This window comes from Theobroma umbraticum, unplaced genomic scaffold (assembly GCF_002168275.2).
Source record: "Theobroma umbraticum cultivar Fairchild unplaced genomic scaffold, ASM216827v3 scaffold_56.0, whole genome shotgun sequence".
In the NCBI taxonomy this organism is placed as follows: Eukaryota; Viridiplantae; Streptophyta; class Magnoliopsida; order Malvales; family Malvaceae; genus Theobroma; species Theobroma umbraticum.
Genome location: NW_018397256.1, coordinates 10,281,356 through 10,304,992, shown reverse-complemented (window position 1 = coordinate 10,304,992; position 23,637 = coordinate 10,281,356). Strand labels below are relative to the sequence as shown.

Below are 23,637 nucleotides of genomic sequence, written 5' to 3'. Positions count from 1 at the left end.
CCAGCTAATAAAAGTTTACATAACCTTTTTCTTAATTATATATTAACAACATTGTGAAAATTGATTTATAAATTCATTTCCATTGATGTTTATAGGAATGTAATAGGCAGATGATAGTTTGTTGAATTTAAAATAGTAATTAATTTATCTGAATGCTTAAGTTAATCAAGGTAAAACATTTTTAACTTTCTCTAAATCTCTTTTTTTTTTTTAAAAAAAAAAAAAGAAAATACATTTATTAATATATATATATTTCAAACCTTTACCAATATCTCAATTTTTAATACAATCCATATTTAATATCTCAATTTCCTTTTTTTTAATATCTTAAATTTAGAAACTCGTGAATACTCTGAAGAAAAGAAAGTTTAACTCCATCCATGTAGTACCGGGCAATAACAGAGCTTGTTAAATCGATAATTGATTGAAATAATACAAAAAGAATTTCTCAACTTGAAATTAACCAACAACGAAAAGAAAACAATGCAAGCTATTTTTTCACCAACAAAAAAATAAAAAAATCATATGAAACAAATAAAATCGTCCAGTATTTAATGACATCATGCCATCATCGAGTAGGTTGATGAATTGCTGAAGCTGGTGCCGACCCAACATAGGTGACCAGAACTTCTTGAGGAAGAAGATGATATTTAATATCCAGAGCTTCGAAAATTCTCTTCAGTTCTAAGACTAGTTCCGATCTCCGGCTGCTCTTATCTCCATAGTTCTGAAAGTTTATGGTGTGAGTAACATAGAGTCCCATTTTCATCTTGTTCACATCTTCAATGTCCTTAACTTGTACACTGTGTCCGGGGCGCCAATGCTGAGGCTTACCATCCAGGTACCTGATGGAAAGTAGCAAAGTCATATATGCAGCATGGTACATATTCGAAATCAAAGGTAAGTAAGACATCTTTCAAGCATTGTTGCACAACTCCAGCTAGGATATTGTATCAATAAGTTCCATCCATAGCTTATAGCAGTATATTTGCGAACATAACAGTGAAGAAAGTTTTGAGTCAACATACTCTTTTATTTTAGCTTTCAAAGCTCCAATTTGCTCTACTGATGTGGAAACATCAACAGTGAACTCCACAGAATCACTCATCTCTGGGCTCCTGTAAAAATTGCTGATTGGTTTGGTAGCTAGAACTGAATTTGGATAGAATATTTTCTCGTTGTCATATCTCAAAAATACTGTTGTCAGAATATTCATCTCTTCAACGACCATCTGGAAGGCAAAACTATGTCAATCAAGGTGGTCTTACTATAATAGAGCTATATGTTTTCTTAGATTAATCATTCACCTGTACTCCATCAATGACACAGCGATCACCTACATCAAATGGGTGCATCACAAATACAAATATGATGGCTTCAAATACAATCTTTGCAGTGTTACCAAACATGAATGCCACAAGTAAAAGCTGAGAGGAAATGAAGACAAGTATTTGGGTTGTTAAAAATCCCATCATAAGTAACCACACAATGATGATCACAACAACCAGAATCACTGAGATAAGCCTGTTCAGCTCTTCAATTGCTGTCTTTGTGTCATTTAAGGAGTGTGCCAAAGATTTGCGTTCAAAGTAAACATTCACCTGCAAACATGCAGCAGGCAACTGGATAAGTTTGAAGCGCATTCATCTCGTTTAGTTCTGAACTTCTAAAATGATGCTCGAGAACTTCATGTCATAACTTACAACAACTAATTATAAGCAGCATATTCAGGATAATATTTTCATTGTCACAATTCTGGCAGCAAAACACCATTCACTAAATCTACTTTTGCATATTCAAAGCTGAAACATCAAAATTTGCAAGCAAACAGAGACCCAAAGGTGTTGTTTGAACCAATATTAAATGAAACAATAATCCAAATCATCCAAATTGATGTAGAATACTCAAAAAGGCCTATAATAAAAACAGCATAAGAAACGTAAAAATATAATATACAATATAGTAATAATAATAATATAACTGATAAAGAACTTGCCAGCCAGTTCTTTAAAGTTGATCTTTTGATCTTTCCAGTTTCTACAGCTCCTTCAAACAGTGGAAGCACATTGTCCACTTCCTCCTTTTTCATGTAGCGCAAGAGGTCGTCCTCTTCAATGTACCTAGTCCATTAATTAGAGAGCTGAGACTTTCTTTAAGCAATGAAATCATCTTTAAAGCTTTTCAAAAAAAATAAAAATTAGAGAGGTGAGACAATAACAGAAAAAACTATTATACGATTGAAGAGTTTTGATAAGTTAGATATACTCACTTGCTACCAGGCTTTGCTACATTTTTGAATATCCGATAAGCAGCAGCCTTTGCTTCCCATTCACTAGTTATTTCTTTACCCTTTTGCTCATTCTCTTCATCATCAACATCTTCAATGTAGTTTGCAATAGTAGACAGCCCTGAACCACTTATCACATTAATTAATCCTTTCATGGTCCACGCGGATACTTTCTCTTGCTTCATTTTCTTAAGTCTGGCTACATCAATCACCTCTTGCTTTTCCCCTCCCTTATCTTTGATCAAATTCTTGAAACTCAACTGACCTATGCTAGTACTGCTCCCAACCTTTTCTGCCATCTCCATCACGGGCGGACCCGACAGAGCTCGAAGAATGTACTGATGAAAAATCGATTCCTGAATCCTATCAAAGAATCTTGTACATTGGAAAGAAGAAGCCAATAGCTTCACAAAAAGCGTTTTCACCAGCCATATAGCTGATCCAATGAGACAGGAAGCAAGAGCTCTAGTAATATAATTTAGAATCCGGTTAGTTTTCTTTGATCTCTTAACTCCAAGGTTAAACAACAAACCCCATGCTAGAAGAACCAAACCCAACCAAACAAATACCCGAACGCTCCCTTTCAATCCGAAAACAAAATATAAAACCTTCTTCTTAAGCAGATAGTTCTTTTCAATCAAGAATACAACAATATTCATCATCCATTCAGTAAACAATCTACCGCAAAAAATAACCAATATCAACACACACCACTTCCACAATTCCAAACCCCAAATCATAGTTTTTTCCAGCTTGTGCACAGTTAAACTAGCAATCAGAAGCCCCATAATGCAAATAAATGCTACAAACTCGATCAAAAGTAAAATCTTCCACTTTTTACCTGAATTTTCACTCTGTTTGAGATCAGCAGTCTTGTAAACCTCCTCATCATCTTCCTCCTCTATGCTTGGAGAGATTAAAGGCGTTTTTGGAGTAACGGGGGCTGATCTCAAATTCTCTTTAGGAGTAGTAGCTTTGTTGCTTGGTGACGCTGCACTAGGTGAGTTCCGATAAGGTGATGAGCTTAAATTCACCATCTGGGTACTCTTTTCTTCCACCAATTTGATATCATTTGGATAGGCCGGCTCTACCAATCTTGATTTTGGCTTCGAAAACGCTGACCTTCCAAGGGACTTTCTTGGAGTAAGCTTCTTATCGGCTGGAATTTTTGGCGGCTTATTGGGAGTAGGACTCATCCTTGCAATCTCACTAGAAGGAGAAGGAGAGGTTTCGGGCGTGGAGACTTGGACTCTAGGATTCTCAAGCTGTTTCAGCTCAACATTCTTAGGAGAAGAGTAAGAACTAGCTTCCGTCATTGAAGAAAAAGTTTTAGAATCATTATTTTCCTCATTGAAGACAAAAGAATCCTCAGGACTCGAAATATGGAGAACAACATCGTTTGTTCCTCTCTTCTCCACCAAGCCTTTTCCAGCTTCCATACCAGCTTTACTCTACTATTGAAACCCAAACTAGCCACTTGATTTCAATCACTCATATTCTGCCCAGTTTCTGTTTATTTTCTAGGGAGATTGAAAAAAAAAATAAAGAAAAATGGTTAAATTTTCTTCTGGTTTTTTTTTTCTCAGGAAACTAGAAGAACAAGAAGGGCAGAACAGTTAAAGGCAGAAAAAAATGATCAACAACGACCCTTTGATTTGGAATAACGCAAAATATTAGTCATGCATTAATTGCTTTTAACAACATAAATATAGCAATAATTTCCAAAAAAAAAAAAAAGCCAATCTCGAAAAAGACAGGAAAGCTAAAAAACCCATTACACAACAAACGTTTTCGGCAACCAACAATGCTCTGTTTCGAGCTACAAAAAGTTGACTGAGAAGAAATACTAAGAAATATAGTTGCAGAATGCAGACTTTCAGATCAGGCTCTGGAGTCTGACCCTGTGGCCTTCGCGGGCTGCCCTGCTTTTAAAATAAACAGCCACATTCCTGACCATCTATAAAAAGACAAGACACAACTTGCACCTTTTTCAAGTCCTCCATAATAGTGACAGTGATGGTTAATATTACACTATTTTATTTATCCAATTATTAATTTAGTGTAGGTGAGGGTAAAACGGGGATGTGAAACCTTGATGACTCAAGGCATGGCTGAGCTGGAGCAGAGTGCAGGTGGGGGCTGAGGAGCAGGCTGGCTTAATTGGTTTTCCATTTTCCTAAAGGATAATAATTAGTACTATTATGGTTTGTTTAATAAACAATAAACGTGGAACATGTGCTTTTTTGAGATTAATGATACCGACAAGGATCATGTCAACCTGGAGGGAGTTCAAGTCAATTTCTCTAGCACAACAATTTTGGGGTTTAATGGTTTATTTCATAGATAAAAATTGCTTTTGACTCCATAACCACATGAGTTAGGCACATGGTGTACAGTAGGACTGAAAGTATAAAAATATATAATGAAACAGTTTCAAGGTGTTAAATAGTTTTTAATATATATATAAAACAGAATAAATTAAAAAACAAACCAAATAAATAAATTAATAAGTCAACCTACGGATAAGAGTTTGGATAAAAATTTTGATCTTTGTTGTGATATACTTTTATATATAAATATAACATTTAACATAAATGAGTGAAAATAAAGATAAAAAATAAATTTAAAATTTAAAATTTTTAAGAATTTAAAAGTAAATATTACATTAAAAAAAATTCTCTCCAACTCCGTCTCTATTTTTATTATTTAATTTAAGTGATCTCTATATTTTTAAAGCTCCTCATATCTGGTTAGGGTTCCTTACATGAAAAGAAACAGGATATATAATTGTATGCACCTTCCTGTCTATCGTTAGTCCTTCCCTGCTTTAACATTTGGTTTAAACGCTTGATTCCTCTTTGTATTTTATGCTTTGAATTATCTGCATGACTGTATTAATTTATGTTTTGTTTCCAATGGTGTTCAAAACCTTTTGTAGTTAAGCTATTGTTGTATCATATTGGTAATTGCATATTCTACTATATACACAGAACTTTGGGCAACTGGATGATACTGCTGGCTGGGATGCAGGGGCTTATTGAGAAGGAAAGAGCTAATTAGGGAAGATGTTCCATATTTTCTTGCTTAATAACCAAATTAATTATTTGGTTTCTTTTTGACTTTTTATATAACAAAAGAGAAAGTAACCGAGTTTTTGCTATATTATTCTCTTCATTGACCTCAGTGCATGTTAGCATTTTAAACGTTGCTTGTTTTAAATCATGGCTGTGAGTAGATAATACGAAACAAGACATTAGATTAAAGATGTAAAAAGAGAAAGAGAGAAATCTTATAACAATGTATGTACAACCAAAAAGCATTACACCAAAATCTGAAATATTATCAGGTCATCACAAGCTCACCACTGCTCCTTCCAAGGCTACCATTAGGTTTTATATACCTAAGGTAAAAGAAATAAGAAGAGGAACGAAAAGCGAAAATAGCATGAAGATAAGGGCACTGTAACAATGCGGCATGGAGAGCTTTTCTCTTGGTTGTCTCAGGATGATGGGCTCATAATCTGTCTGAAAGAAGAATGCTGATTCGCTAAACATGTGTGCCGATGGAAGTCTTAAACGATCAAACTGACCATTCTTGAAATTATAAAATATTGCCGTATAATATCCTTGCATGAAGATCATATCAGCGTTATATAAAGTATAAGCCGAATAAAAGCCATTCTCTTTGCAAAAGGCTGCCAAATTTACTGTGTGTTTTTTACTCCAAAGCTTCCCATAATAATCTTTCATGATCCATAACTCCAAAAGAGGAATCTCTGGTCTCTGGTGGATTAATGCCAGTTTCCCTTCATACTCTGCAAGGTTCACATGGTAGCAATGATCTCTGTGGCAGAATGACTCTGGCAGTGAAACGGACTCCCAACTCTCTTTATCTTCATAGAAAGATAGTATGTTCTTTTTGTCACCTGTGGACGTAAGCCAATGCAGCCCACCATATGCAGATATAGCATACCCCAAGTCGAAAAACTCGTCATAGGATAACATTACATCATTGAGTTGCTTCCAAGCCCAAATTTCTGAATCAAAAACTTCGCAGGGATAACGTCTGTAATTATCGCGCTCTGGCTCGGAATACTCCGACTCAAGCTCTGGATCCTTCGGCTCGGGATCTGAAACTCGAACTAGCTTGAACCGTAAAGGGTCTGATCCAATCACCAGCATGGCAGTCTTACAAGTGAAGTATCGAGGATTTGGGTTTGGTATGGTTTCCCATTGCCTAGTGCTGGGCTTACAAACATAATGGCGGTTTTGTGAACGTTGGCTCTCGCAAAACATCAGACCTTGATCAGCGGTAGCACGAATGTGCACATTCTCAGGTAGAAAATCAAGGGTTAACTGATCGGAATCAACACCTGGATTGTCTATGGAACAAAAGGTTGAATAGCCCCGACTCTTTTTTGAAGTTTGAATAAAATATCCGGCTATTGTGTTTGTTCTCTGACAGTGAAGACGCATGAACCTGGATTCATAGGTGAGACTGTTGCATTCCCTGGAGAGAAGTCTACACCTCCTTAGCATCTTCAATGGCATTCGTGACAAAATCTCAAACATGACATCGGAGCTCAAATCACAGGGCTTCATTGTGAAGAAGAAACAGAGACGCCAGCAGACGAACAAACTAGGACTGGGATAATAAAACTTTGGTTAAACACCACGGGAGAATCAATAAGTAATATACGGAGGGCCACAAGGACTAGTTCTTGTATTTCGAATATTATTAGGAAACGTTTTATTTTCAAAATCTCCTGGAAACTTGATAGAAAAGAAAGAGGTGATAGATCAGTCCTTGTTTGGACTTTTAGACCTAGAGACTTTTTCTCCCCGGTAAACAACCTGCCACCCTCCAATCCTCATTTTCTTTCCTCCCAGAAATTTCGAATATTATCCCACACGATTACTATTGAAACCTCTCTGAATTTGTATACGTTTGGTAAATGGTGACAACTTAAAGTTCTTATATCTTTCTCTTAAATTTTTTTTGCCAGCAAATTCTTTATATAAACTTTCAAAGGCCTCTCCTTAAAGACACAACTCTCTTATTAAGGTATTTTTATGTCTTAAACAAATTTTTACATGTTACAAAACATAATCTTTAGATAAAAATATTGTCCCAATAATTATATTATAAAAAGATAACCATTTATACTATAAAGCATAATTTTTTAAATTTCTGGATTTTTTTTCAAAAATACCTCTCATGCATAAGGTGTTTTTAAAAATAAATTTTTTTATAATTTAAATTATTTTGTATAAAAAAATTAATTTTAAATCAAATTACCTTTAATAAAATCGAACCATATATTTAGGTTCTCATCTCAAACTGACTCATATTCTTTAAACTTTTCTTGTCGGACTATTTATTTTTGGAGTATTTTTTATCAGAAAGAAAAATCTTTTAACATGTTGAGTATTTTGAAGTGATTTTTGATACACGAAGAAAGATCCTTAAGTGTTTTGATCATTTTTAAGTATTTTGGAGTAGTTTTTGATATATGAAGAAAAACATTTGAGTATTTTGAGTGTTTTTCACCAATCAGGCATATTAATTGATTATGTTATTAAATAGAATCTGGTATATTAGTTGAAGTTATTGATTTTGTTAAATGAAATTTAATAGTTTTTAAGTATTGCGTAATCGATTTTTAGGCATTACGTAACTAGTTTTAAGACATGGTATTACTAATTTTTAAACATTGCGTAACTGGTGGATATGACATTGAGTGATTGGTTGATAGGCATTGCGTGACTGGTTATTAAGACATTACATGACTAGTTAATAAGACATTATATGATTAGTTAGTAAGAAATTGTGTGACTTAGGTATTGTTTAAAAATCAGTCATACAATACCTAAAACTAGTCATGCAATAATTAAGTCACGCCATATCTAAAAATCAATCTCGTAATACTTAAAAATCAATGATTTAATGCGTAAAAATCAATAATATAATACCTAATAACAAATTGCTTTACTTGCTCACAATCAGGTTTAAGTTGCCAAATTTATACAATATTTTAATATACAAATATATTTAATCAATTTTAATCATTCAATTTTGGGGATTTTATGAATAAACTAATAAATCCAAGAACCTAAAACATATACTTTGATGTTATCTTTGCTTTTTGATATGACGAGAAAAAGCTGGATAGTGAGATAAATAGAATTTGGCAAGAGAGAAAAATTGAGATTTAATTTTAAAATTTTTATCTGGATAACAGGATAGAGAAAATTGAAATTATTTTAATTTGTCTAAAATTGTCTAAAGGACATTATTGTCAAGTTATATCAAAATTTAGCTAAAAATAGTTAAAATTAAAATAAAGAATATTTTTGAATTGAGCTTAGGAGGAGGATTATTTTTCATAATTTCCTCTAACTTTTGAGTAGTGGTATTTTTTAATTGTCTTATAACTTTTAGATTTATAGATGCTTTTTCAAATGTCATTTTATAAGACCAATAATTTAATAGTCACATTATGTGACATAACTTTTCAATTGATGTATCTATCCAATAATCATGACTTATCATTTTGAAAATACACCAACACTATGTGCTTAGCTCAGAATAAATAGGCGTTGCTGGGAAAGCTTGAATTGAAAGAAAAAGAAGGCGAGGGAGTTCAAAATTGGTGAAAATTGTAGATGGAGAATTGAAGCACTTTAATTAAAATTTCTTTAATTTGGAGAGGCACTGTTTCTTTGGCTAGGAAAGCAGTTGGAGCCTTGAACAAAAGCAAGTTGAGTTGACTTATAAATACCTTTTCATCTGTTATAAAGCGATATCTTAGATCCTTACTATTAAAAAAAAAATAAAGAAGGTATGGCTACTATTGTATTCGACTGTGTAAACATGACTACTAAAAAGTGATAACAAAGACCATTCTTCTTTTCTTTTTTGCTTAAAATCCATAATGATTTTTGCATGGTAGAAACCCAGACATCAGTCAATGACCAAGTGTAGAAAACCTGTCGTATTACAAATTAAAAGACCTTTGCCACTTTGGGCAACTGAATCATCCTCTCCTTTTCTCGCTTCTTCTCTGTTCCACCTCTGTAGTACTGCTGGGGATGCAGACCGGTGGAAGCAGCAATATGAATGAACAGTTTTTAGGAGATTAAAAGGGTTCAAAGAAAGAAAGAAAGAAAGAGCTGAGGGAAGTTTGTTCCATATCTTTAGCTTAACCGAGAATATTGTCATAATCTGAATACATTTACCAAAGAAAGTAACTGATCCTTGTGCCATATCGTTTATCGTCATGGACCTCAATGCAATGGGTAGTTTGGTTCGAATCATGGCCTCAAATAAGACTACTTCCCTGCATACAATTTTTGCATTATTGCAAATTGAAGAAAGATGTTGAACAATATCTTTGAACGTTGCTATCCGAGTTTTCCTCTTGCAGAAAACATGTCTTTCATAAGACCATATGGACACAGGGCATGCATGCATCAGGCATGTAGCAGACAAACTCTGTCCACTGTCCTATTGTAACTTAAGCAAGAAATCTAGTACAGTTAGATAACTTTAAAAAAAATTATATATATATATATCATACCCTTTTTCATCCAATGAGGATCTTCTCAAATGAAAGCAAGAGGCTGGCCAATCTTCTTTTTAGGCCGTGTGGCCTGTACCGTGCCAAAGATTCGAGTCTTACACTGAGTCGTGAATAGAAACAATTCAATCTTCCCAAGAGACACATGACTTGTTTGACTATTTTGTGCTTAGCAGAGAACTGAGTGATCTCTTAGCTCACTCATTGTTGGGTCGTCCCATGGGTTTCGTGCACCAACTATTTTTCCCACATATTTTATTGTCCATAGGCAAAGAAACGAGATAGATAAAATGAAAGTGAGAGACAGAAAGGGAGGTTTTTTATCAAGAATCAATCATTTTCACCACCACCCTTGTTCACTGTCTAGTGATTGTACCTTGCTTTGTCTTCATTCTTTTTGGCCAAAGATTTTATGCAACATTTTTCTTCACGACTACATAACAACCACGGCTTTTAGATTAACTACCAGTTATTTTTTATTATGCCATGCCATGTACACGATTCTCTTCATGATTTGCTCTACATGTAAATCTGCACCTCCTCTGTAAATTCTTTGCCATATCTGAAACCCCCCCTCCCCTCCCCTTGAGTTTAATATGGGAGACACTCCAGGCCCGTCATCCTCTTCATCCCCTCCCCTTTCTCCAAAGTCAAATTTGCCTATGCTTTATTACGGCCTGGTCGTCGTGGGAACAGCTGCTATCGTGCTGGCTATATACAACCTAATCATCATTCGGTGGTGCACACGGCGGCAGGATGAGCCCAGGCAGAGACCTACCAGGCTTGCAGAACTAACGGCCAGCCAGAGTTTTGAAAACCCCAGCAGGAACTTGCTGTCAAGTTTTAAGTACAGGAAGGAAAGCAGCAACATCGGGTCCCAAGACCCAGGTGGAGAATTTGAATGTGCAGTTTGCTTATCAGTTTTCGAAGACGGAGAGGAGGTGAGGCAGCTACCAAGGTGCAAGCATTCTTTCCATGCTCCTTGCATAGATATGTGGCTGTATTCTCATTTTGATTGCCCGCTTTGTCGTGCCTGTGTCGATCCTTCTCCGTTTTGTCATCAGCACACAGTGGTTAATTCACCAGAGAATTCCAGGGAAGATTTGCTGGATACCAGCATCCCAGTTTGAGTCCTCCATTTTTGTTGATCTGTTCTCTTCTTCTCTTCTTTGCTTTATCCCTTTGTTGATGGATTAGGTAGGGAAAGTCTGATACCCAGGCTGTCTTGGTCCTGGTCTTTGTGGGCCTGAGATGCGTGACGATCTTAACAAAGACTAAACCAAGGAAGCTAGTTAACTCGTTTTAGTGCTCCAACTGGGTTAGGGTTAACGCGGGACGGCGCCAGCCATGTCGCTTCCCTTTGTATATAGAAATCAAGTTTTGGTATGTAGCATACACAATTTATCCCAGAAACTTCTTGCACTTATTGTGTAACAACAGAATACTGGTCGATGATGCAGTTTTGTCAGAGGGGAGAGTCTCCATTGACAATGACAAGAATAAAAATCTCATTCCTGCCTTCGAAAAACAAAAAACAAAAACATTTCAACTAGCTATTCTATGTTTTTGTGCCCGCCATCAGCAGGTCCTATATTGTGCAGCAAACACTGCAATGCAAGTTTTACAAGGGCAAGCTCGGAGGTCAAGTTTCCCAGCACAAAAAACTCCACTTATAGAACCCACTGTCCTAGCTATAGAATACCATGACTAGTTGACCAGCAGAATAAACATCACTCATAGAACCCACTGTAATAGCTCCTCCACCGGCAAAACAAACTCAAAAACTTCTTACTATCAATATCGCACTTAACTTTTAACAAAAATTCGACGGCTTCATGTGCCAGACACCCATAAGATCAGAAAACTTGGCAATAAATCTTGCATTTCCAGGGTTCATTCAATGAGTTTCCCAGGGACCACAATCTTGATACTTTTTGTTGCCCATCCAAACAACACAAATGAGGCGATGCCACAATGGGCACACATGTAGATGTACACAAGAGGTTAACTAATCCACTAAAAATTGAACAATAAGCTGTACAGCTGACTCCAATAGAGTGAATACAAAACCTATTTACTGCGAAAGCATGATTAAATTTACATAAAGTAATTTATTATAATTTCCACGTATTTCCAAATCCTGAATCAATAAACTCTGGCATAGTTTCCAAAATGTTACAATCCAAATGCACTTTCACATAAAACATAGAGGTGATGTCTATATTATACAGAAGTAGCTAGGCATACTTACTACATCCTTCTCAAATTATCTAACCTTGCCTGTAATTCACTATCTATTCCACTGTCATCATTCCCAGTTGTTTCTGCCTGTGCAACCTTACCCTTTGCAGCTGGTGCAGCAACAGCAGCTGATGGTGCCGCAACAAGCTGTGAATTAGATCAAAATAAGCAAAGTTAGTACATCTTAACAACTTAAATTGGGTAAAAAAGCCAGACTACTCAAGCTATGTGCACTACATTGATAAGAATGGAGAAAATAGTACCTCCTGATTGATGTCAATTCCAATCTCATCCAGAACCTGGTTTACAAGTTCTTCTGTTTCCTCCTCTTCCTCATCCCCTTCCAAAGCATCATCAATTGCATCACCCATCACCTCGGTCACCATCTCCATCTTCTCATTCTGTCTCTCAAATTCTTGCATAATCTTCTGCAAGGATGGCAAGTTCATCTGCCTGTTCATCTGGCCCATTGCCTTTGTCACACCTTTCATTGCCTCACCCATTGCTTGTGTTGATTTCAGTGTCTGGAAGTTGTACAGAACATTAGTCATGCTTTAAAGTTTAAGATACACAGGCAATAACATCAAAAGTTGCAATTAACTTGTAAAAATTGACAAGGCTTCAATCTTGAATTGTACTTCAAGTAGCCTAGGGCTTTTTAGAAGTCAGCTAGCCCAATCAGTTTGTTTATTCTCTGCCAGAGACAACCAGCAGACAAAGTGTTTCTCCATATCACATTTGGTGACTAATCAATTTAAATTATTAATCCCCCAACTCTTAACAACATTTTCAGATGGGAATAGAGATAGATTAATCTTGCGACTTATCTGCTTTTTTCATTTTGGAAAACAAAATAAAGTCATATTTATTCCTTTGCGTATAGCATTGCCATATTTCAAAACTTTCTATACTAGCCCCCTAAATAGCTATAGCTACTGATGTCCATCTCCTTACCAAGCATGAGAAGAGATCATAATTTTCCATGCAAAACACTTACTCAAAAAAAAATTGCACACTTCAAGTCATTGACACAGAGACAAAATGGATAGATAAAAATACATACTTGAATTCTAAGAGATACACCCTGGAGCTGTGATTTAAGCTTATAAAACTTTTCAATCTGATGTCGTGTTCGGATAAGGTCCTTTGCCATCACCTTTACAGCTCCCTGAAATAAGATTGCCATCAATCACTTGTATAATAACTTTTACAAGTCCAGAAGTTATAAGAAACCTAGTTTCACAAGAAGAGAGATGGAAAATACAATCTTGAAGCACAATGAGACAAGAAATGACAGCATGAGTCCACTAATACGAAACAAAATAGACATACGCAGAACTCAAGCGGCAAAAATGCCAAAAGTACAACCTGAGATACATAATTTATGCATTTTTCCTGAAAATAAGGGAGAAAACAAAAGCACATAAACTCTTCCATAAAAATTGCATGATGTCTATGTATGAAAGAGCTAAAAGCAACCTCATGTTATATTTAACGTCACCAATAGATCCAACTAATCCTTCCAAACATGCTACAAACACATACAAATAGCGTAATCAAGCACTGAATCACTCCATGTTATATTTAACATCGCCAATAAAAGCAACCTCATGTATGCCAAAACTAACGTTTATTTTCTCATGATTGCCTAAAAGAACATAAATTTGTCAAGCTGATAAGCGCTTGATCGAATAGCACACCAAATTTAAAACAATGTAACAACACAAATGTAACAAGTCACTAATGATGTAAAAAATATAGCGTACCATCTGCCCTTGCTTTGCACTTTTCTTTATCTCTGCAATCAGTTTCTTCTCTTGTGTCTGCAGACCTTGCCTTTCCCTCTCTATCTCTCTAATAGATTTGTCCAGCATCCTCTTATTCTCCCGCAGAAGCTCTGAAACCAAAATCCATTAATAATTTTAAATATTACCCAATATCCCAATACAAAATGACCAACACCATTTAATCCACACCATCCAAAATCACTGTCTAGATACCTCCAAAACCTGGCAACAAATTACAAAACTCAGAACCATACGACGCACAATCCACATAATCTGTATGCTTCACCTTTCATAAGAATAGAACGTGGACATTACACACTAAGACGATAAAACTCCACTGAATAAATTGTGAAACCCTACCGTTACAAATATGGGCAAACAACCATGCGACTGATTGATCTTAATAGCACAAAAAAAATTGCTTACATTAGAAGTATTCATAACTATTTCTAGAATTAACAAAAATTTAACATTCCATACCGAAACTCTTAATACTAATCAAAATTTATAAGATCTCCGAAAATTAATATCAGCAAAATCAATTAACTATTTCAATCACTAAAACCCTCTATCTGCAATCACTTGATCGAATTCAAGACGGAACGATCAAAAACAAAATCGTATACTTCATTCGATTTTAATACAAATTTCAATTTATTTAAAAAAATGAAAAAGATTTGATACCTGCGGGAGTTTTTCTCTTGCCAAAGAGGAAACTCATGTTCGATCGATACTAAGAAAACTGACTGAAAACGAATTAGTGGAGTCTGGGATGATCCGATCCGATATAAAACGCGCGTCGTCGCTGCGTTTTTATGGTTGGATTGAGGAAGAGATTGCTTCTTCGTGGTGGTTTGATCGCTCGGCCGCGAAGACAACTTTCTTTTCTTTTACGCGGTAGAGTGGTTAAGGAATGGGAGCTGAGAATAATCAATCCGAATAAACACGTGGCTCTATCTGTATTGTAGGGTCCATGTTGATGACTAGACTTCGTTTGATCGTAGCGGAGCCATATGGATTGAAGACTATGCCTCCTTTTATCTTAGCCGAGCCAAGTGGGCCTCTGGGCTCTCTTTTCTTACAAAAGTGGGCTCTGGTCTTACTCTCATTGCTTTTTAGCCCATCTGGCCCTATTTTATGATTTATTTATGGACAAATATCACCTTTTTTTCAAAAAAAAAAAAAAAAGATAAATGGTTCCAAACGCGGACCCAACAACTAACAGGAGCACACCCGAAACCCAACTGTTTTCTCTTTTTGCTGCCGAATCAAAGCCCACTTTCTCAACTATCTCTACATTTTGCATATCTGAGTTGTTATCAAATGAAGGAAGGAATTGTTCTCAATTATCAACCCACATTGTGGGATCGAATATTCTTCTCCTTCCCACTTAGGGCAGCTTACATCAATGTCCTGAAGAATATAAAACAATGGAGGGGTTGGCATTACTTAAGAAAAAGTCCATGTTGGCCACTATGAATTGTGGCTTCTGAATGTCATGCATTTCAATCCCCTCTCATTAATGACCTAACTTTGTTGTGTCACGAAACATTTAGAGCACCTCACATGCAGGTGTGTGTGTGTGCGTATATATATATATATATATATGGAAGCATTATGTTATATCATATATAAAATGTAAGGTGCATGTTGATGAAAGGAACGAAAGTTAATTAAGCAAGTTGAAACAATACACAATGTATTTGTCGGAGAAATTAATCCTATTAGGTTGTAAGCTAAAAACCGAGAGAATATCTATTCAAGTAGTATAAAACAAATTACTTTTGAAAATTATTTAGAAAGAAACTAATTCTAATGCTGCCTATTAGATCAAAATTGAAAGATGATAACTTTTGATGGAACATATCTATTAAATCAAAATTCAACAGTTTTAACTTTTGATGAAAAAAAAATTGATCTTTTGATGAATAGTGATAACTTTTGATAAATAGTCACATAGTTATTTAAATATAAGCACTAGAAGTTAGAATTAATAAATTCAAAAGCAATTATTCTGTCTCTATCTTTTTCTCTCAATCAAACTCTTTTTTTTTTTTTTAAGCTCTAAAGGAAAAATTCCAAATTATTATCTGTAATTTTTAGATATTTTTCTTGAATTCTAAAGTTAAATTACCACCCCAACAGCAACATAGGGGGACCTTAAGGATAGAATAGAATTCTAAGGTATATGCATTTAAGGCACAGAAAATTCTTCATATATTTTCTTCATATTATATATGAATAACATTTGTTGGTTGAACTCCGCAAGAAAATTGTTTGGAGAAACTAGTATTTGAATTTATTTGACATTAAACCTATAGTTACATGCACGACATGCTCTAAAAGAGTAAAAGGTACCCATTGTCTATTTGCTAACTATAAGCTTAAGATAGCTAAAATAAAAAATAAACTCTACACTAATTCAATTAGTATAAACACAACTTGCAAATTTGTGAACTCATACATTTTCCAAACTCATGTATTCTAAAGGTAACCTAAACCCTAACCCTCTTCCGCTGTAAAACAGAACTATATAAAATAAGTTTTTCTGTTAAGACAACTCCAAAACATCAAAACACTTTGGTTGTTTGGTTTCAGCTAAGTTCTATTTAGATAGTACTTTGATTCAATCCTTTTATTTATTCAGTAGTAGCAAGCAAAGGTGCTATAGAAAAACCAGCAGCAACAACAGTACATGCAGTTAAAGTTTGTAGGTGATGGTCTAATCTATCAACAAACAGATTTATCGCTATTAAAGCAAAATTTTCACCCAAAAACTCCAAGGGCGTGCCATCTCCAACATACTACGAGCGAGTGGGGTTTTAGCAGATGCCTTGCACAGAGAAGACCGTGTTTCCTTCTCTTTTCTTTTTTTTTTGGGTTTCTCTGACAGCGCAATTGAGGTTTCTTTAAAAGGATTAAAACAGTATACCCACGCGTGGGAAAAACACGCCCTCATTCTCTCTTGCATACATTTCCTTGCATTTAAAATTAAAAGCTGCTGTAAATTTCTTTTTCTTTTTTTGTTAAAGCTTTTTAACATCTGATTTCTAAACCTTAAAATAATCAATGAGAACGTAGCACACGTGCGCTTGAGGGACATGCTTGTACAGAGAGGGCAGGGCGGTCACGTGCGGACTTTGTCGTCTGACTCTCAATCTATTGTAATTCACGCACTCCTCGGTGGGCTGGCCAGCTTCGGGGAGCAGAGCACGTGCCCTGTACCCAGACACAATACCAGCAGAAGGGCCCCTTTGAAATTATTGTTACTTAACCACAGTAATTTGCTAATTAGCTACACTAATTCCTGATAATTGTACCTTTTGCGCTGGCAAACAAATCAGAAGTCACTGTTTTTACTTACTAGTTTAACTAATTGGTTGATTTTAAGCCAAGTTATAAAGTGTTAATCCGAAGGGGCTTTTGATTTGCATCTCTAATTTGTTGGCCATATGATCATAATTGATTTGACTGATAAATTATTATTGATATAATGATAGGTTCTAAGAATTTTTATCAAGAAACTCATTGGATATTACTAATTCTTTCACTCAATAAGTAACAAAAGAGACAGATCCATTGATATAAATTAAATATTATATGCACTTATATCAATGTTTTGGCTTGTAACTGTGGCTATGGTCCCAAGGGATATAGCCTTTGCGTATTGCGCTGTGTAACCAGCAGTTGGCGACGCCACTGACCAACCATGCATCGTTCTATTAAGACAAAAGAGGAGGCCTGGAGGAGGATGGAAAACCTATTATAGCTGGGAAGTGGTCCTTGGTTTAACTAATAATCCTTTCAAGGTGTAGGCTAGGACATTGCTACCCAAGCATCTGTTACAAAACTATGGAAACCTAATATGTTATGTACCACAGATTTGTGCTTGGTTGTTGAGAAGCATGCTCCACTTGTACTTACCGGCAAATTATTTGTATTATGGATTGTATTTCTTGCTCTCTATTTTTAAGTTTTCTTCTCTTTTTCAAAAGTGTTTTTTCTTATTTAATTTCCATTTGCTTAATTATTGGTTTTTGGGTTTTTTTTGAAAATTTTTATAGGCATTCAGACATTTCTTTTCTGCTATATCCACTTAAAGCTTTGCTGCTTCTACCATTCCCTGGAGGCTGAAGAGTAAACAGGAAGAGTGGTTTGCCGTTTGCCTTTCCATTTTTGGAGTTCAAATATCAAATGTACAGGCCAATAAGAACTCCTGAGGAATGGAGTTTAAATGTGAATCATAGTAGTTTCAATTATAGGATGCAAACAAACAAATAAAGGGTCATCAAATCAAGGTTATTTCTAAATGTGAGTATCAATTAATGTGTACATGCTAATGAGGCTAAATGGGAACGGAGTATTCTTTTGTGAACACTATTATTAGAGAAACATAGCTAAGTTGTTGAAGATCATGACATGTCATAAGTGAGAAAGACAGCTGTGACATGTTGAAAGGGATCATGTTGATTCTCTTATCTTTATTTCAAAGTCCATCTTTGAACACATCTCAATCCAATAAAGTTGAGGATGACATGTGTTACTCTTAACAGATGTTCCCACCATTCTCAAGTGGAAAGAGAGTGTTTGCTATCTGGGTTTTCTCCATTGTTTCCCCTTTTTTTCCCTTTCTTCTCTTCTTTGGGATGGGGGTATTTCTCTTCTTTTGGTAAGGGAGTAATTGATCGAATGGTAATCAGGTCAACGATGGTGGCCAGTCTTTGCTGTCCCATTTCATCCCAAAGAATACATGGTTGCTCATAACTTTTTAGTTTTTTCCTCTGGTGCAAAAGTTAGTTTGGATTTTTGCTATGATGTCTGATCCTGCTGTATTTTGACTTCTGAGATTCCTTATGTGTGACCCTACTTGTCTGCGGAGGCTTAGCATTATTCATCAGTTTAATCGGGTATTGGACATCTAGATCATTGATAGATTGGAATTTTCTTCTGGTTGAAGTTTGATCACACCATAATTCAGTTCCATACCATACTAGTAAAAGTTCACACCAGATACTGTAACAACGATTCAGTCATTTTCTTTTCCAAACTTGGCAAATTGATTCACCCTGGAAACAACCTTTTGACATCAATTTGTGAGACATGAATCTGTTTGTCTAGGAGAAATGAGTACAGAATCTGGCTGATGCTGGGGTAAAACTACAGGAAGAAGGTTATCTAATCTGGTCTGAGTTTAGTTTTACCTGGTGTTTTTACTTCTTAGTTAAAGATGTCTCTAATAATATTTTAAGCCGTTGGTCCTATCCCACCAAATCAAGAAATGATATCCCCACGAACTACTCTAACAGAAAGAAATCCTTGAGATCCCACTCTGTTTATGATAGTACAAGTATAAGGTCAGACAGACAGAATTTATGGAGCTCAACAATTGGCTATGGCAAGCATATGCTGGCTCTTTGTCTACTGTTTCAGAATTCAAAGTCCATGTTTAATGTGATACCCCAAGGATGTCCTCAACCAGAGAAACAGGAAATCTAAGCATGGATGTGACAGTCGGCAACGCAAATGTGCAGTGAGGAGAGGCAATTGTGTTGTTATATTCAAATGTGCAGAAATGAGAAACATCTTTTTAATCATGGAGATATTTAATTCTGTGACTCCAAAGGGAAACTAATTTATGTTGGGATGTCGAGGCCATGTGCTTAAGCCAGTGAAAAAGCAGAGGGTTTCCGCTTTCTCCCTTCTCTCGTGGGGAGAAGATTTGTGCTGGCTTTTCCTTTTTCACCTTTTCTATTTCGACTTTCTGTATTGCTTTAACGGTTCACTGTGTGAAGATAACAATGAATCTTCACTCCTGAAATAACTTTAATTTTCACCATCTTAGGACTGCTTTTCCATTATTCTTTTCAGAGGCTATCAAACATATAGAATCACCATCATCACTATCAGAAGAAAATATAACTCGAATATTCAATTTGAACCCCCCCAAACCGTTAATTACAATTTGAAAGATAATAATGAGCTACAATATGAAGCCATTGGCAATGGCTTGATTATTTTTTAAACTAGTAGTTTCATACACTGGCAGCTCCTCTCTATACCTTCCAATTCCAATGAGATGATCTAACTCGAAAAGGTCAGAGCTTGAATAACTCAAAGCGTCGTCTTCTTCTTCTTCATCATCATCCTCACAGTCGTCAACAAAGCCTCTCAAATCCAATTTACCAGTACCTTTCCGTTGATAACTCCTTATATAATCATTTGCCTTATTGCTAACTCCTGATTCTTTCTCCTTAACAAAATTCTTCAGCTCCTTTCTTGAAGAACTTTTAACATTCTTTTGAACAGTTGAAGTTGGCATTAAACTTGGATCATCTTCATAAATACATTTATGGCCACAGGGTCTACAATCTCCATCAACAATGACACTAACTGGACAAAATCTACATGACCTTTTCTTGCCATTGCTATACTTATTGCCTCTTGAAGAAGGTGTTTTGCTCAAACATGACCTGGAAAAGGAAGAAGCTGATGAACATGTAGTTTTTGATTTGTGTTCAAAACTTACATCATCTGAAACCCCAACGGAGCACATCTTCACTTTCTTCGCATTGGCATTGAAAATGGAGTTTAAGAAGTTAGTGATACGACCACCAGGGGAAATCGGCTGCTTCACTTTCTTCGATTCGCCGAATATTTTCAAGGCTTTCAGTTTGGTCTTTGTGAAGCCACTACCTTCACGCTTGGCCTTTTGTTGATTGTTGTTGTTGCTGTCAAAGTTTCTTTGCTCAAACTGCTTAGACTTATGAGGTTTAGCTGGTGTTGATCTTTTTGATTTCTCTTTGTAACTTGACTCAGCTTCGGATGAGGAGAAGATTCCTCCACTGCTAGAATCCGAGGAACTTGAAGTTGAGTTGAAATGCACAGCTGAGCCATAACCACTTTGCTTCTCAACCCAATCCTCAATCATAATAGCACGTCGAAGACTGGAAACCCTTCTCTCTTCTTCCGAAGATGCATTGTTCTGCTTCTTAACAAGGGTCGTTTTTGTTTCCCTGTAATGACACAATGTTGCTTCATCTCCATTAGCTGATTCATCAATGGAACGATAAATAGCATCAAGAAGACTAGAGGAGAAAGAAGGGGTTCTTCTTCTTTGAGGAACCGCAGTCTCGCTGACGGAGCCCTCTCTTCTATACATATTTTTTGCATACACACAAAAGAAAAACAGAGGAATGAGATTAAAGAAGGAAAACAAAGAGAGGACAGTAAGGGGTTGGTTTAAGGGTGGCTAAGGGCTTTAGTGTCTGCTTAGACAGTGTCAAAAGCTGCAAAGACACATTAAGTAGAATGCAAGTAGATCATGTGAAAGAACAAAGAAAGAAAGAGAGAGAAAGGGAAAGGAAATAGAAACAGGAAATTTCCTCAATATGAACTGGACTGTTTTTGTTTATTTTTTCTATTTCTGTAGTGTGCCTGTTTGTGTACGGCACTGAATAAACATAGATAAGTAGGAAGAAGAAGAAGAAAGAGAGAGAGAGGATTTGGACTGTGAAAAAGCAAAGCAGAAGAGAGAGAGAGTTGCGTGCTTGTTGGTGTTGCTGTGGAAAAGTTTTAAAGGAGAGTGTCGCGCGTGCGGGTAAAAATTTTAGTTCTTGGGGTTGGGGTGCCAGGCTGTGGCAGGGTTGATTGTTGGGTTCACTTTTTTTACCAGTTTGCTGTCTGTCTAAGATACTCTTTGTCTTTTAGTCTTTTTACCAGTTTGATGACGTCGTCTAAGGTCAGTTTTTTAATTGGGGGACGACTTTATATTCCCTTCCTTGGGGTTAATTCTCAACCTGTAGCCAATCAGAAATCAATGAAGTGCGTAATGTCAGGTCATTTTCACCCCCCACCTCCTTCTTCCCCTTTGTTGGAGTCATTGCTACCAGTTTTTACCACCTGAATCAGGCAAAAATAAAGAAAAAAAGCAAAACCCGTCAGCTTTGTGCTCTGACGAGGATGGAACTTGAAATATTGCCAGTCCCTGTTTTTCCCCCCTCATTTTTGTGGCCAAGGACAGTCTACACAAAGAGAAAAAGAAGGTTGTACGGAAGGATATGGATTCAAATTGAACCATATTCTAAGAAGCCCAAATTACTTTGCGAAGCTCACTCCGCCGACACTCCAATCAAAGTTTGGATACATTGCTGGTGAAGGCCCTATTTGTTGACTACAACAAATCAAAACATTCAGAACTAACCAAAAGCTTGGGCCTCGACAGAGCCTTAAGATGTAAATAATTGGCAAATTTGGGCAAAAGAATTAGGCCCAATTCTGTGGATCTTTCACTTACATGAGTCAAACGCTAATGTGTGTGTGTATATATATATATATATATATTTTAGTGATTGAAATTCAATTTCAAAAATAGTCTTTGAACCAGGCAAAATTGAATTAAGGTTACGTTCGTTCTAAAAAGTGAAAGTGAACATTATTGATGTGTTTTCGACCTCTACGCGGTGATAGCTTAGGAAAGTTTGGCTGGCTTCGCGTGTTTCCTCCCTACTTAATTTTCTATAAACATTACATGTCATGCCTAAGCTGGAGTTGTCTTTAAGCCTTCGGCGGTTTGTCCGAATTTAGACGCTATTTTTTCTCAGAGTTCACACCCTCTTTGCACAGACGATATTCATGTGAGTAGCAGCATGACCATGACAAAGCAGGAGTATGAAAGGAGGAGGAGGAAACACATTCTTTCATTGATATTTGATATTATAATATATTATATTATATTATATTCTTTTACCACCACCCAATTCCAAATACACAGTTGATGCTCTTTATCCACCATTAACATATTTTTAAGAAACTAATAATATAAAATTGGAGTTCCCACATCCCACCATCATATTTCTAAAGCTTACGATGAAGCTGGAAAAACTTTAGCTACCCAAATACGAACAGGGTGCCACTTGCCAGTAGCACCTGCTCAGGTATCTGTAGAAGGGATTCTACAAGTATGGCAGAACAAATGAGAAAATACACACCCCCACAATTTAGAAAGCGCCGGCAGAGACGGCTAGCCAACTTTGTTTACAAGTATTGTTCATGTATCCTGGCTCGGTTCTCTTCCCACCACAGTCTAGCATGCATCTCTCCAAATCTTTCCCGGCTGCACCATACAGGCATATAAAGTGAGGAATTCAGTCAAACTCACACAAAGTGATAGAAATCAAAGACGATTACATTCCCTCGGTGACAAAGGGTAATGCTGGATTTGCCCCAGCGTGAGAGTCAATTAGTTGGTAAAAGCATAATAAGTAACTCAGTAATGATGCTGTCAAAAAAGATTTACAGCTAATAAATCTGGTCGGTAATTCAAATCATAATTGTTTCTAAGGTGGACCTCCATAATAGCATTGACTTATGCCGGGCCCATCAACCTAAAACTGAAATCAAATCCACGGAAAAAATGGCTTTTTGGAGCATTTCCAATGAACCTTCAATGCTTATGTGTTTGAACTTTTAACCGACTGCCTTCTCTTTTGAGGAAAAAAAAGAGAAAAGATAATGCAGTCCGCTTATGCCTCAATCATATTTTCAGCAATTGAACTTATCAAAACAAATGAATATTTCTAATATAATTCAATCAAACAGAAAGACTTTGCTAATGATGACAATGCATAAAATAAATGACTAGAATTGGCCTTGATAGAAGCTGATTTACTGCCTGATAATTTGCTATGTAACAATCTCTACTGCAGAGTTAATGAATCTAGGAAGTATTCTAGCCACTGACAAGG

General features: G+C 36.1%; 5 protein-coding genes across 5 annotated transcripts; 1 reads left to right on the top strand and 4 right to left on the bottom strand.

Moving 5' to 3' along the window:
• Window positions 1–389: 389 nt before the first annotated feature.
• On the bottom strand, window positions 390–4,181 carry LOC110411711 (mechanosensitive ion channel protein 10-like). Its single transcript, XM_021421992.1, has 5 exons — window positions 2,270–4,181; window positions 1,997–2,120; window positions 1,308–1,601; window positions 1,029–1,231; window positions 390–845 (listed from the first exon to the last, which is right to left on the bottom strand). Exons 1-5 carry the CDS (start codon window positions 3,724–3,726, stop codon window positions 569–571), a joined length of 2,355 nt encoding a protein of 784 aa, XP_021277667.1. The 5' UTR covers window positions 3,727–4,181; the 3' UTR covers window positions 390–568.
• Window positions 4,182–5,679: 1,498 nt separating this feature from the next.
• On the bottom strand, window positions 5,680–6,888 carry LOC110411588 (F-box protein At5g49610-like). Its single transcript, XM_021421817.1, has one exon. It carries the CDS (start codon window positions 6,886–6,888, stop codon window positions 5,680–5,682), a length of 1,209 nt encoding a protein of 402 aa, XP_021277492.1.
• Window positions 6,889–9,389: 2,501 nt separating this feature from the next.
• Window positions 9,390–12,133, top strand: LOC110411357 (RING-H2 finger protein ATL52-like). The gene has a single exon (XM_021421482.2). It carries the CDS (start codon window positions 10,463–10,465, stop codon window positions 10,994–10,996), a length of 534 nt encoding a protein of 177 aa, XP_021277157.1. The 5' UTR covers window positions 9,390–10,462; the 3' UTR covers window positions 10,997–12,133.
• VPS2.1 (SNF7 family protein) lies at window positions 11,940–14,809 on the bottom strand. The gene is made up of 5 exons (XM_021421481.2): window positions 14,579–14,809; window positions 13,874–14,004; window positions 13,171–13,275; window positions 12,371–12,631; window positions 11,940–12,254 (listed from the first exon to the last, which is right to left on the bottom strand). The coding sequence occupies exons 1-5, from the start codon at window positions 14,613–14,615 to the stop codon at window positions 12,117–12,119; spliced, it is 672 nt and encodes a 223-aa protein (XP_021277156.1). The 5' UTR covers window positions 14,616–14,809; the 3' UTR covers window positions 11,940–12,116.
• A 5,010-nt stretch (window positions 14,810–19,819) lies between these two features.
• On the bottom strand, window positions 19,820–21,432 carry LOC110411229 (protein BIG GRAIN 1-like B). Its single transcript, XM_021421279.1, has one exon. The coding sequence runs from the start codon at window positions 21,051–21,053 to the stop codon at window positions 19,875–19,877; it is 1,179 nt and encodes a 392-aa protein (XP_021276954.1). The 5' UTR covers window positions 21,054–21,432; the 3' UTR covers window positions 19,820–19,874.
• Window positions 21,433–23,637: the final 2,205 nt, after the last annotated feature.

What these genes read in the sequence shown, in the direction of transcription:
- LOC110411711 (XM_021421992.1), bottom strand. Translation starts at nt 3,726, where the DNA reads ATGGAAGCTGGAAAAGGCTTGGTGGAGAAGAGAGGAACAAACGATGTT. An exon ending in GTAGCAAAGCCTGGTAGCAA is followed by an intron (nt 2,121 to 2,269) that starts GTGAGTATATCT and finishes TTAATGGACTAG; the next exon opens with GTACATTGAAGAGGACGACC. An exon ending in TTGAAAGCTAAAATAAAAGA is followed by an intron (nt 846 to 1,028) that starts GTATGTTGACTC and finishes ACTTTCCATCAG; the next exon opens with GTACCTGGATGGTAAGCCTC.
- LOC110411588 (XM_021421817.1), bottom strand. Translation starts at nt 6,888, where the DNA reads ATGAAGCCCTGTGATTTGAGCTCCGATGTCATGTTTGAGATTTTGTCA.
- LOC110411357 (XM_021421482.2), top strand. Translation starts at nt 10,463, where the DNA reads ATGGGAGACACTCCAGGCCCGTCATCCTCTTCATCCCCTCCCCTTTCT.
- VPS2.1 (XM_021421481.2), bottom strand. Translation starts at nt 14,615, where the DNA reads ATGAGTTTCCTCTTTGGCAAGAGAAAAACTCCCGCAG. An exon ending in CAAGAGAAAAACTCCCGCAG is followed by an intron (nt 14,005 to 14,578) that starts GTATCAAATCTT and finishes TTTTGGTTTCAG; the next exon opens with AGCTTCTGCGGGAGAATAAG. An exon ending in GTGTATCTCTTAGAATTCAA is followed by an intron (nt 12,632 to 13,170) that starts GTATGTATTTTT and finishes TACAACTTCCAG; the next exon opens with ACACTGAAATCAACACAAGC.
- LOC110411229 (XM_021421279.1), bottom strand. Translation starts at nt 21,053, where the DNA reads ATGTATAGAAGAGAGGGCTCCGTCAGCGAGACTGCGGTTCCTCAAAGA.